The sequence below is a fragment of the Populus alba genome, chromosome 8 (assembly GCF_005239225.2).
Source record: "Populus alba chromosome 8, ASM523922v2, whole genome shotgun sequence".
Classification (NCBI taxonomy): domain Eukaryota; kingdom Viridiplantae; phylum Streptophyta; class Magnoliopsida; order Malpighiales; family Salicaceae; genus Populus; species Populus alba.
In genome coordinates, this window is record NC_133291.1 from 4692220 (window position 1) to 4705992 (window position 13773).

Genomic DNA, 13773 nt, shown 5'->3' on the forward strand with positions numbered 1-13773 from the left:
ATCCGATAAAGCTGAAACAATGTAGAAAAATGTAACATGAATTGAGAAATTGTCCTCAACTTTTTTTAACAGCCCTGTCATTGTTTTTCTCCTAAACGCAGAAAATAAAATCTTACGTCAGGTTAATCAACCTGGAAATTCCTTTCTTTGATCCTCTTCACTGTGATAGATGATTTGAGAGCTTAGTTGTGTGATATGTAGTCATGAAGAATGTTGCTAGCTTGTGTAGTTGGAACATTTAGGTGAAATTCTTCAAATTGCCCTTATTTTAGCAGTTTATATGGATAATCAATACAGTGGAATGAATCCACGGGGAGCGGTACGGCCATGGCCCCTCGAGGATGAAACCATATGATATAATTTTAAACAATTTCAATTTCATCTCTGAAAATAAATAAAGAATTATCCCCTCCAGCAAAAAAAAATTTCTGCGTAATTAATCCTTAGCAACTGAAAGTTTGATCCATCCCCCATTTGAAGGTGCGATGCAGCTGGCCTCTTCCCTTTAAAAGAACATGATCTATCAATTTTGATCCATGAAAACTGAAAAGTGAAAAGACATGTAATCAATCCTCGTTTTTAATTTTATGGTTAAGAGCTTGAGGCAGTGCTTGCTGAGCAACAACTAATACTGGACCTCAACTTGATTGTGGGCCTACTGTTCAATCCGGTAGTCTTTTTCCAAGTGTGATAGATATTGTTTTTAAATTGCTGAAAATTTATTAAAATAATATATTTTTTTATTTTTTAAATTTTATTTTTTGATGTTTTACATAAAAAAAATAAAACAAAAAAAATTTAAAATTCAATGAAAAACTAGTTCTACCACCTTTCATAAGCAAAATTTGTTAAAAGGATAAAACTGGCCCTTGATTATGTTTAACAAGGCCTTCTTTCATCCTTTCAAAAATCATTTGAGGTATTATTGCCTGACAATGTTTTTAATTATTTTTAAATTTCAAATTATTATTTTTAAATTTATTTCTTCATTTTAATATATTAATATCAAAAATATAAAAAAATATTATTTTAATATATTTTTAAATAAATAATATTTTAGAACATTTCCAAGACATGCTATAAATCTTCTTCACTGCCATTTTACTTGCATAAAAATTGCCATGGCTTGTTTGAAGTGTGGTTACGGTTATATTTTAAAATTATTTTTTATTTAAAAATATATTAAAATAATATTTTTTTTATTTTTAAAATTTGTGCATAAAAATGATCTAAAAATATTAAAAATATATATTAATTTGAAATAAAATAAAAATTAAAATATTTTTAAAATATAAAATTAAGCATGAATCTGCGATCACGCATGTGTGATCTTTGATATTGACCTAAATTAAAATTTATCCCCAGTTTGCATTATCGAGGAGTAATTTTAACCCGCTTTGGTTTTTGATATCGGCCAAAAGTTTAACATTTTTTTAAGTTGAATTTCTAACTCATAAACTATATTTATTTGTATATGCAAAAAACTCATACCTCATAATTTTATTTTATTTTATTTTATCTGTACTTAAAATAACAACAACCAGTAACAATCTTATTTACTATTTAAATTAACATCCCAAGTCGTATAGTTGGATTCCAATACGTACGCTGTTAGATATTCTGATTAATTTTTGGGATAAGTGTTCATTTAACTCAACGGTTGTTTCTAATAAACTAAAAAAACATTGAAGTTGAATGTAATAAAAATACATTTACCAGTTAATAGGTCATATCAATGCTCTTGCTATATGAAGAAGCTTAGAGTGTCCATTGGCAATTACATTGTAAAATATTCACACGTTATATTTGTAATAGAATTATTAACCCAATTTTATTATTTTCTCTATCATGTCGGAAATTGTTCATTGAAACATATTTTATCGTAATTTATATTCGTAATCACTAATAAAAAAAATTATTTGATATATATATATATATATTAAAAGGTACAAATAATTTTTTTTCATTTGTGTTTTTTTTAGCTATTTGCTAATTTTATTTAGAGTAATAGTTGTTAAAAAATCATCTAAATTTAAAACCTTAAATTTTTAGGTGAAATTTCAAGATATGATTTATATTATTTTTTAACACACGTCTTCGAATGAAAGTTTTTTAAATTTAAAACTCGTATAAAATTCATATTATCTTATACTTAATTTTTATCAAATAAATAAATATTATAAGATTTAAATTTGTAACCTCTTAATTATTAAAATTTTAATATTATATTAAAAAATTATCTCAATTTAAAATTTTATATAAAATTTTAAAATATAATTTATATTATTTTTTAATAAAAAATAACGTAAACTAAACTTGTTTTATTTCTCTGCAAGACATGTTACTTTCCGTGCCTCGTTAATTTTGTTTGAGCAGTCAGCCGCTCATAGGAATACTTTTGGCTCGATGCTCACAAGTATGAGTGCAGCTTATGTATAAAATGTTTTCTGAGTTCCCCTGAACGAATGTTTCTTACAGCAATCCTTAGATTTCGTTAAATGCTCATTTATACAGCACCCATGCTAAAAAAATTCTTGAAGTTTGATGGTTTTTGCAAACAAGTGCCCAGGGGATTATTAAAATTTAAAGCTCCACTGACACAATTTTCAAATAAAATTATTATCTTTAATAATCGCACTCCACGTTTAACTAAACAAGTGTTGTTAGCATTTTTTAATGTTTAATATACCCTTGTCAATAGCATATATTTAATCAAACCTTTTCTCGTATAAAAAAAAATCCGTAGTTTTTTTTGCAATATATTTCCATAAATCATTGGACTTTCTTTAATTCTAACATTGCTCTCGTTATTTTTCTATTCTGTTCTTGTATTTTATTTTCCATGTTTAGGTTTTCTTTTACATATATTGTTTTTAATTATAATTTGGATATGTTGGTGCTGTGGGTAACAAAAAGTGAAAAAACTGTTCCTCTTCTTGCTTACCTTTTCTTCCTTTAACATTAAAGGCATTGCTATTTAATATCAACAAAATTTGAAATATTTTCATATGTTTTTTTAGGGAGTGATTTTTTTTGTTCGGTTTGGTTTTTATATAAAAAAAATTAATTAAACTAAATTAAAAAAAAAACTTAAACCGGTTTTAAACCAATCAGTTTCAGTTCGGATTTTTAGGATAAAAACTATTTCAAACAGTTTGACTCAGTTTTTTTTTTTCTGTTTGGGTTTGATTTGATTTTTTCGGTTTAAGGTTATAAAACCGAAATTGAACCTAACTGTAAGTTTTTTTTAAAATTTTAATTAATTTTTTTTACGGTTTGGTTTTTTTCAGTTATTTTTTTTTAATTTTCTCATTTTAATCAATTTTTTTAATTTTTTTTCCTCAATTCTATGTACTCTGCAAAAAGCAAACAACATAAGAATACTAATTTTTTTGCTGATATTGTTTTTTTCTGAAATATGATGAGACCCAAATTGAAACCTCTGAGAAAATTGGATGGTCAATGCTATCATTGAAGTAAAAAAAAAGAGAGGAAGATTAAGTTGGTAAATTTAAATTTTTAATTAGATATTTTAAATAGACGATAATCATCCTATTCTACTATCCATAACAATGATAATAACGAGCCTAATTGGATACTCGTCCAAGCCCATGTATACCTGTTAGCTTTACCCGTTATGCACTTGAACGCATGTTTGTTCTGCGGATAGAAAGTATTAAAAAATAAAAAAAGAATTGATTTTTTTTTATTTTAAATTTTTTTATGTTTTTTTATTTGCTAATATTAAAAAAATATTTTAATATATTTTTAAATAGAAAATATTTTAAAAAGTAACATGTAATAATATCAAGGAGAGAGTTAAAGCATAACAAAGACAGGTAAAAGATTTGATAAATTTTTTTAGGTATTACAGTAATGATTATTTTTTAAAATAATTTTTATTTAAAAATATATTAAAATATTATTATTTTACTTTTTCAATATTTATTTTTTATTTTAATATATTAAAACGATACGGTGGCTTTAATAAGAAAAATAGCTTCGAGAGGTCAAATCAGGTAGCTTTGATTTGTTCGTTGCGTGAACAAGCTAGTGCAGTTGGGGTTCAATAAAAGCCTGCTCGCCCACTTGCATGCCAACTTGCCGAACAAATAAGAGAGCAGACAACAACACTTGTACATCGAGAGGGAACGTAAAAGGTATCAAAAACTACAAGTTGCCTCTGCCTCTAATAAAAAGTTTTGTATAATTAAAATCAACTTGGCACAGCACCTGTCGATTCCCCATTCGCAAAAGAGAATTTTCCAAATTTGTATCCGAGCTCTCCATCCACAACATGCCTAGCGATACGAAAACTCCTAGCTAGGGGTTTTTTCAACTAGAGGATAGGTTGAAATGTTAAAGATTTCCTAAAATGGAAAAGAAGTTTCAAAGAAAAAATAAACACCGCTGCCGTGTCCTTACTGGATGTTTTTTAAAATCAGCTGAGTTTTTTTTTTTTGTTTTTTTTGTCATAATAGCATCATTTAAAAAAAGATTAGATGAAAAAACATACTTTTACCTTGTTGCATTTTAAAAGTGTGATATTTATTAAATGTTGATATTTCTAAGTGTGACAAGATAATTAATTAATCATATTTTAGAATAAGAATATTTAGTAAAAATTACGCTTGTAAAGCACGATAAAGGTGAAACTTCAATAATCTGACTCGACTGATCATCGATTGGATCTAGTTACATAAAATGATTGACCGTCTTACACGAGCTATAATTTAATGAACATTTTATCCCAGACATGTTTTATGATTCAAGATATACATATTTATCTAACTTATATACTCCAATTAAAATCTTAAAAAATTATTGTTCATGCGGTGGTTATTCTTTATTTTTCAATGTCAGTGATATTATGGACTTGCAATAATAAGTGATTTTAAATAGGTAGATATAGGCATGTCTTAACTAATTGAGGATCTGCCCTAGATAGATTACGTGGACATGCTAACAAATATATTTATGGACTAGTGAAACAAATTTAAATTCAAGAAAAGGTTTGGTTATACCGGGCCAAAATAACAACTAGATCACGCTTGAATTTTTTTTAGGAGTTTCAATAGGTTTATATATATATATACTAGTCATTGTGTCACTACGCGACTATTGGATCTTTATATATCAAAAACTTCGCCAAGACCTTCTAATTTTAGTGGTCTTGATATTTTCCTTATTATTTCTTAAACTAGTCGACTAGTTTCATTGATCGTTATAAGAGTTTCACTTTGTTGCACTTAGAAGGATGATATGATAAATGTGTGCTCATTTGCCAAAACTTTTTGCTTTTATGTGAACTTGTCAGTTGTTTTGAATTTGGAGTTTTTTTTTGTTTATTTTTTTTCACTTTAACATTTTTAAAAAATAGATAAAATAACATAGTACATAAAAATATCTAGCAAAGTAGCACTTAGCCAACAAATGTGTCGAGGCTCATTTATCTGTGGACGACTTGTATGACACACTCCGGTTATTGTTATTGATTTTTTTTGATATCGTTAGATTCTTTTTATCAAAATCTTTTCAACGGTACTAGTATTGTCATTATCAAAGCTTCGATGTGGCTTCAAGATCTTTTATTGTTTCATTATTTTTCCCTCTCCTCGTAACTCTTGAATAGAAACAAGACAAAAAAAACATAAAAGGAAAAATATAGATACATTGAAACTTTGATAATAACACCACCAATACCATTGAAAAGATTTTGACGAATGAATTCAACAATATTAAAAAATGTTACCAACTATGATTAAAGTGTGTCATATGAGTTGTTCAAATATAAACAAGTTCAAACACATTTGGAAGGGTCACTTAACCCACTTTGGTCACCGTTCTTGATGTTTTTTAGTGTCATTAAATTTATATTGTAGATATATTTTTAACGATGTTGATAGTATCATCATCAAATTTTCAATATGTTTAAAAGATTTTCTTTTCTTTTCTTATTTTTCTCCTTTTTTTATTTTTGTAAATTAAATCAGTTTACTTTTATAATTTAAAAGAGTCATAGATAATATTATGACTCGGGAGTCATGGATATTATTATTTTTTTAAAAAATTATAATATTATTATTTTATTCGTTTCTTTAAATTACTAAAGTACGAAAATACTCTTTGATTTTTTGTGAGCTAATTGCCTAATTTGTCCAAGCAAACTGTAAGGAGACCTGCAGCTAGCATGTACAATAATTACGCTGATTACCAAATCAATTGTTGATAGTGTATTATCGGCTCGAGGATCAAGAATTGAGAAAAAGGAATATTGTCGTACATCATCCTTCTACATCTAGCTATCCTTTGCATCTCCTTGTCGTTGAAATAAAGCATGCTAAATCATCAATGTGAAGCAAATATAAAGCTGGAAACCACCTTGAGCACTGTTTGTAAGTGTGCCCAAACGAACCTGTAATTTTTTTTTAATTTTTTAATTATTTTAATATATTTATATTAAAATAATTTTTAAAAAAAAAAAAACATTATTTTTTATATTTTCAAATGGTTTAAATATACCATAGAAGTATAGTTAAAAGATTACTATTCGAATTTTTATTTAAATATATTAAACAATATCTTTTATTTTTTGATATAAAAATGATAAAAAGATCAATAAAATCTGTGTATTGGACTGTAATCATGACTGCAGCACGAGATCCATAATTCAACGATTCTGTTTATCATCAGGCTGGCATTCGTTCCAGTGCAATTATTTGCATTTTGGTAAATCGCTAGTAGCTAGCTAGCTCATAAATCAATGGTGCCCAGCAGAAATTCACTCATAATTTTTTTCAAAAAACACATGAGAGTTGGACCCATTGAACAATGTTTCTATACCATTGCCAAGAGAGCGAAGATATCTTAAATAATTTTATATTCATTATCACACAAAACATATAGAAATGTATACTGTTAATTACTAATAGACAGCTTGGTGATTTTATTTTATTTGTCCAAGGAAATACTCGTGCAAACTGGGGTTGGTGAAAAAAAATAGACCCAACGCTCTTAACATGACACCATATTTCTTGAAAGAAAGAAAGCAAATACAAAGGGAAAAATCGAAAGATCAAGTAAACTAGTGACTACTGATATCTTTAGTTCCCATAAGAATAAAAATATTTAATTTAACTGGCACAAATTACGAGATAACAAAAATTAAGGGGCATTTCAAAGACCATACGACTTTTCTGGATTCACTGTGATTATGTGCTCATGGAGTAGCAGTAATTATCTCGAAGGGAAACAAATTTGACATGTACAGAATCAAAAGATACCATCACCCACCGATCAATGATGATCATCAATCTATCCAAATCGGGGAAAAAAAAAAGACTCAATCAATACAGATACTCATGATGTTATTGATATCTGGTTATTCCGTGCCTTCTTCCCAGCAATCTGAGCTAAGGACTGTAAATTGCATCGTACAATTGTGTTGACAAAACTACACGTTTCCTCTTCGGTATTACCTGTGGGTACATCCACAACGTATGATTCGACGACAACTGTCCCATTCCCATTGGGCGATGCGTGAAGCGTGGTCACAGACCTGTAGTTATTTAGCCTGTGAACGCCACCGACCACACTAAAGCTCAAAACATGTTGTTCATCGTCAAGAATTTCAAGCCTCTCCGTGCTTGATGCTGCAGGGAGGCCAGACACCACGTGAACCTCCCTGAGGGAGCCAACGTTCCCGTCTCCGTCGATGACATGGCAGCTCTTGACGAAATGTTTGTAAGCTTGAGGGTTATCAAAACGACGGACTACAGACCAAACGGTGGGAACTGGTGCATTGATGGTCTGAACCACCACGGAGCAACACTGGTTGGGCCCCGGAGTGCGTGTGTGGTGGCAAGAAACGTAGTCTGGTACCGGAGTGTCCCATGCCAGTGGGACCCCCCATGTGTTCACGGTGGCTTGTGATTGTTTATGGCCAGTACGGGTCGTTGTGGTGCTGGTGGCTGCTGCTCTTTGGAGCTGTAGTGATGCAGGCATCTTAAACCTTTTGGCTTTCTTCTTTCGGTGATCGGTTAGGCTTAAGTCACATTCATGGAGATATATATGCATAGCTAGAGAAGGAGATTGTTGTCCACTTGGATTAGTTTGATGTTTTATGGAAGAGATTTAGTTTGGTGTGAGAAATATTTTAAGGGTGATATTACCAAGCAGGCTATGCAAGTTGATACTCAACTTGCAACTTCTTTGGACTTAATTTGGGTAGATTATTCCATTATTTAATTTAAAACTACAATAATGCCATTTTGTTCATGTCATTTGCTAGGTAGGTGACTGGTACATATATATACATACATACATACACACACTATTGTTTTTGAATTCCAAGCTTGCTAATTGCCATGCCAGTGCACATTTTTGGGGTGCAACCTGCTATTCTATTTCAAAAACCCTTTTTTTTTTTTTTAATTTTTTCAATGAAATTACAGTGGAGTTTCAATCCCTTTATCAAACCAAGCCTTGATCTATAGATGGGTGATAAAGATTGTAAACTCCTAGGTGCCTCGCTATAAGACTACAATCCCAAGATTTGGCATGCGTGCGTGTATATAATATATATCTGTGGGGGATTAAGTGATCCATACTTAGCTTGTTTTGTCTTGTTCATCGAACTGAAAGTTTAATGATCTTTTTATTTAGATATTTCGTTTAATTAAACATGATTCTTCATGAGAAACATATAGCTAATATATATACAGGCGTAGATTGTATTGTCAGGGAACGGATTTTTTGTGCTATATATTCTGATGCATGAACCCCTGATATGTAATTTTTCGGTGGCTTTGTCGTACAACTAAAACTCCAGAGACAATAGTGTTTGAAATTTGTTCAGAGAACATCATGTTTAACGAATATAGCTGTTTTTGGGTTAAAATTTTGTTGTCAATGTGTGCTTTTTAGCATGGTAAATAAAAAAATGATCTTAAAAAATCTTAGTTAATATATCTTGATGAAATGCCTAAGTTTGGGTTCATTGTAAAATAATTTATTGAATTACAAAAAAATATTTTTTTATCAATTTAAATTTAGGCTTGAATTTGGTCCATGAATAATTATATTTTTCTGTCCAACTCACTGTTTTGTCCAGCCCGTAAAAAAATATCTGATTAATTTTTCTAATATTTTTTCAACAAATCATAAACAAGTTTTTTGAACATTTGTTTTATGACCATAATGTTCAAGTTTTGTTATGAATTTATAAGAACAAATAAACGTTGATAATGTGAAAATTAATTCTTTAATTTTTTAATGTTTAAAATCAACTATAAAGTATTTCAATAAATAAGTGTCTTTTTTTATTTTAATTTAAGCATAAATATACTATTTAATTAGTATGCATATTATAATCTTTATATATATTTTAAATCTGGGTTGATAGCATTATATATATATATATATATATATATATATATATATAGTTTTGTGTAATTAATTTAATTTATGCTTATTTCTTACTTGCACAGCCCACTTACTGGAATTGTTTTTCATAAAATGACACCCCCCTTGAATAGTAGATGTCTTTTTCTTTGCAAATCTTGACGGTTGTTCTTGTGTTTTCAAGGATCAAATTAATCAATCATTGGTTCTTTATTTTTATTTTATCTTTTTTACTATTATCACTTTTTTAATATTATTATCATTACCATAAAATCTATCAACACTATCACAAATATTGTTTTCAAAGCCGTTACAAAAAAATTACCTATACCCTCGCTATTATCATATTATCGCAAATCATTTCTGTCATTTTATTGTTTTTCTATTAAGTGCAGATCATTTGGTTGTAAGAGTACCAAAACTATATTTATAAATGCAGGGGAAATCTTGAAAAAAAATTCAAACTTTGGGTGAAAAAGCCTACTCTATTTGGCTACTGAGTCATTCATCACTAACAACTCTAACCATATCAAAGCTGCAACTGTGAGTCACTTTTATACCAAGCGAGGCCCTTGTAATAATTCATCACTGCCTATAAATAGATGCTAGCGGTTTAAATCAAGTAAAATTTCAAACAAAAGTGAGATATCTTTAGTGAAATGCCGCTTCTGAAAATTCTTATAAAATGTTGGTATACATTATCCTCTAAAGAAAATTTAGAGGTAGAATTGTGACAAATGGTGTTTGTCGCCGTTTATGCTTCTATTTTTTTAAAAAAATATTTATAGTTTTAAAAAGTATTGAATTAATGATTTTTTTAGTATTTTATGATGGTTTTGATGTGATAATATTGAAAATAAAAAACAATCTAAACAAATGTCTTTTAGAAAATATCATTCATCAAAATACATAACACCCCAAATTCTCATTTCCCTTTTCCTTTCCTTGTTGTTGCTGGAATTTTTTTTTTGGTAAATGTTGAGACTTGAGAGAGCTGAGGTTTAGTTTCTTTTTAATCGTGTGGTGCATTCTATTTTTTTAAAATGTATTTTATTTAAAAATATATGCGAATGGAGGTAAAATCAAGGCAGCTGATCAGAGGACTGAAGCAAACTGTTCTGTTTTGATGACACGGTGAAGTGAACAATTAGGTCTGTTTATTTTACTGTGACATTAAATGCATGTCATGGGTGTATACAATATATTAACACACTGCACGTACACCAGACTAATTTTCTGCCGAGGGAGAGGGGAAAAAAAAAGGGGAACCAGACCAGAAAGGAAGTTCAAGGAATTTTGTTTTGTTGTGCACAAAATACTCTTGGATACCCTTATTGTAAATACCTGAAATAACTGAATTCTTAAAAAAACAAAAATTGTTTTTTCACTACCTTAACTGATATGACATCAAACCTTAGCGGCCAAGCTAAAAACACATGTCAAAGGCGTGTTAATTTTAAAAGCTTCACCGTTAATCCCATATATTAATTATTATGTCACCTTTTTTAATATTGTCATTGAAAATGTAACTTAGGAATTTTAGTATTAGCAATTATTTGCTCTGACGGACACGATATTTAACTGACATGACTGGTCACTGAAATTCTCCTCAGGTTAAAGAGCAACATTGTCTCGAGATCTGGGAGCTTGTTACCTAATTTCAACCACCAACTAGAAGCTATGTCGTCATTTATTATAGACATTTTAATGGGATTTTTACACTGTTATTTTTAAAAACACCTTTTTAAGGGCAATTCCAAGCTACAGAGCTGTAAGTGGACGATACATTTATGTGAAGCTTCTAGAAAAACGGGACAAGTGGATCGAGTTCGGGGGCAGCTATTTATTTTCCATTAATTAATAAATCTATTTACTGCAATTATTTTCCCTGGCTGTGCGCAGGGGTATTTCGATAACTTCGGCCATCCAACTTGGGGCGTTCATAATTCCATTATCAATTTAATCATCTCTCTACTCCAGTAGCTATCTAGTTGAGGTATTACCGTGTAGTTTAATCTTCGGACAGCTTTTTATCTCCACTTTATTGTCCTTTCCTCCTTATTTCTTTCCCATTCTTACCAACTTCCATTAATCAACTCGATTGTTTTTAAGTCGAGACCAGCTCTTCGGTTTATGGAAGACAGGAAAAGAACGACAACGACGACTTTGCGCTCTCACAGGAAGACCTTAAGTTTAAAGTTTCCATATAATCAAAGCCTTAATTAAAGCTGGATGCTTTCCAACTGACCGCCCTTTCCAGCGATTGGGTGATAGCCTTACAACTTCCACTGATAGCGTTATGTACAGTGTTGAACCTAAAAAAGGAATGATCATTGATAAGTGGACCGCATTAAAATATTGAGAGTATGTTTGAAATAACTTGTAAGATTGATTTTTAATTCTGAGATGTTATTCATTCTTCTTAAAACAATATTTAATTATAGAAATAAATTAAAAATACCTCTTTTGAAAAATAAATGTTGCATGGGTTAAGTATCAATGAGTTGAGGTTAGAATTTTTAATTTAATTTTATAATAAATTATAACCCGTGATTTTCTACCCTAGTTTAAGGACGTTTGACATTGAGATTAACATATTATTTTTAATATTTTTAAATTATTTTAATGTAGTTGTTAGAGAATAATATAAATTATATATTTGAGTTTTATCTAAAAGCTTAAGCTATTGGGTTGAGATGATTCTTTGACATGATATCAAAGTCTTGATGATTAAGCGGTCATGAGTTTGAATTTCACCACCCCTATTTATTTAATAAAAATTAAGTACAATGTAATGTAAGTCTGTGTAAGTTTCAATCTCAAATGAATTTTACTTGAAGGGGTATGTTAAAGAATAATATAAATTATGTTTTGAAGTCTCATCTAACAGCTTAAGCTTAAATTATTACGTTAAGTTAATATGTAATATTAAAAATATTTTTTAAAAAGTAAAAATAAAAATATATGAAAGGTGCGGCAATAGATCTGAGTTGGTTCCTCTTGTATTGAGGGACTGCCCCATGCATGCGATGCCTGGAGCGAGAGCACAATTGATTCGTGGATTACGAGGTTTTATTCTATGGATTTGTTTCAGAATCTATTCTGTGGGCTACTTGGTTTGGAACTGGGTGCTGGCGGTCGTGGAACTGGCGCAACTCCACTTGTTTTTGTACCTGAATTTCTGCCGCCAAGGAATTAACCCAGTGTTTGCTTTGCAATTTTCTTGCCGGAGAAGTTGAATGGAGGTCGTTATTTTTATTTTATTTTATTTTAGTTTATAATGCATTCTATTTCTTAAAACTAGTTTAAAACCATCTATTCACTTGTTTTATAAATGTTAAAAAAATGATTTATAATCATCTTAAAAGAGATAATTCATTGTTAAAATGATATCATAGTTAAAAATATTATGACCGAGTCGATCAATAATTTATTCCTTTAAATATATTTAATAATAAAATAAATAATTATAAATAAATTATATATCAAATAAAATATATATACCAACACAAAACTAAGATAAAAAATAGTTGAAAATGCAAGATAATAATTTCATCTCAAATGTATATTTTTTTTTTTGTTAACATTCAATCCACACACCCGTAGTTGAATATATATATATATATATATATATATAGTCTTGTCCATGTCTTCTGTGTCCCTCAAACTTGATTTTGTGTCTTTTGCAGTAAGCAAGTACATTTTCATTCCTCGTGTCTTTTTTTTTTCCCTTAAGACAAACAAACAAGTTCGATAGATCACTAAATTTATAGAGAGCCATGTTGGTTGTATTCGTGTTTTGTTAGAGGATGTTTGGAGAGCGGCTAGCCCTGCAATAATACATGTGTACTTTTCGGAGCACAGTTCTCATTCCAATAAAATAAAAAAGAAAACCTTGTAACTGAATCAAAACTTTTATGCCCATGTCTGGAAACTACTTTTTTTTTTTTTTTAATGTTTCTTTATCATAAAAAAATTTTGATAAATAAAAAATACTTTATAGTTAAGGAAAAAAATTGATTGGTTTTTTAAGAAAGAATTTTCCTTTTATTTCAAGTAGAATATATTTTCCTGAAATTATGAAAAAATAAAAAACATCCTGATATTTTTTAATTATATCAAATTTGATCCTTAATTTTTTAATTGCTATATATTTTATTTTGATATTTTTTTAATTTTATCTCTTAAAATTTGATTTTTATACCAACTATGGTCCTTATTTTTTTATTTTTTTTCTCTTATTCTTTTTTTAATTTAGAATATCTATTTATATATTATCTCTATTCTTTTAATTGCTATCTATTTTATTTAAAATAATCCATGAAATTTATTTTTTGAATTTAATCCTTGTTCATTTTTTTTTATTTTTTT

At 29.0% G+C, this 13773-nt stretch overlaps 1 protein-coding gene across 1 annotated transcript; it reads right to left on the minus strand.

The window, feature by feature from the left end:
- Positions 1-7174: 7174 nt before the first annotated feature.
- On the minus strand, positions 7175-8130 carry LOC118055909 (abscisic acid receptor PYL4). Its single transcript, XM_035067944.2, has one exon. The coding sequence runs from the start codon at positions 8074-8076 to the stop codon at positions 7360-7362; it is 717 nt and encodes a 238-aa protein (XP_034923835.1). The 5' UTR covers positions 8077-8130; the 3' UTR covers positions 7175-7359.
- Between the last annotated feature and the right edge of the window lie 5643 nt (positions 8131-13773).

What these genes read in the sequence shown, in the direction of transcription:
- LOC118055909 (XM_035067944.2), bottom strand. Translation starts at nt 8,076, where the DNA reads ATGCATATATATCTCCATGAATGTGACTTAAGCCTAACCGATCACCGA.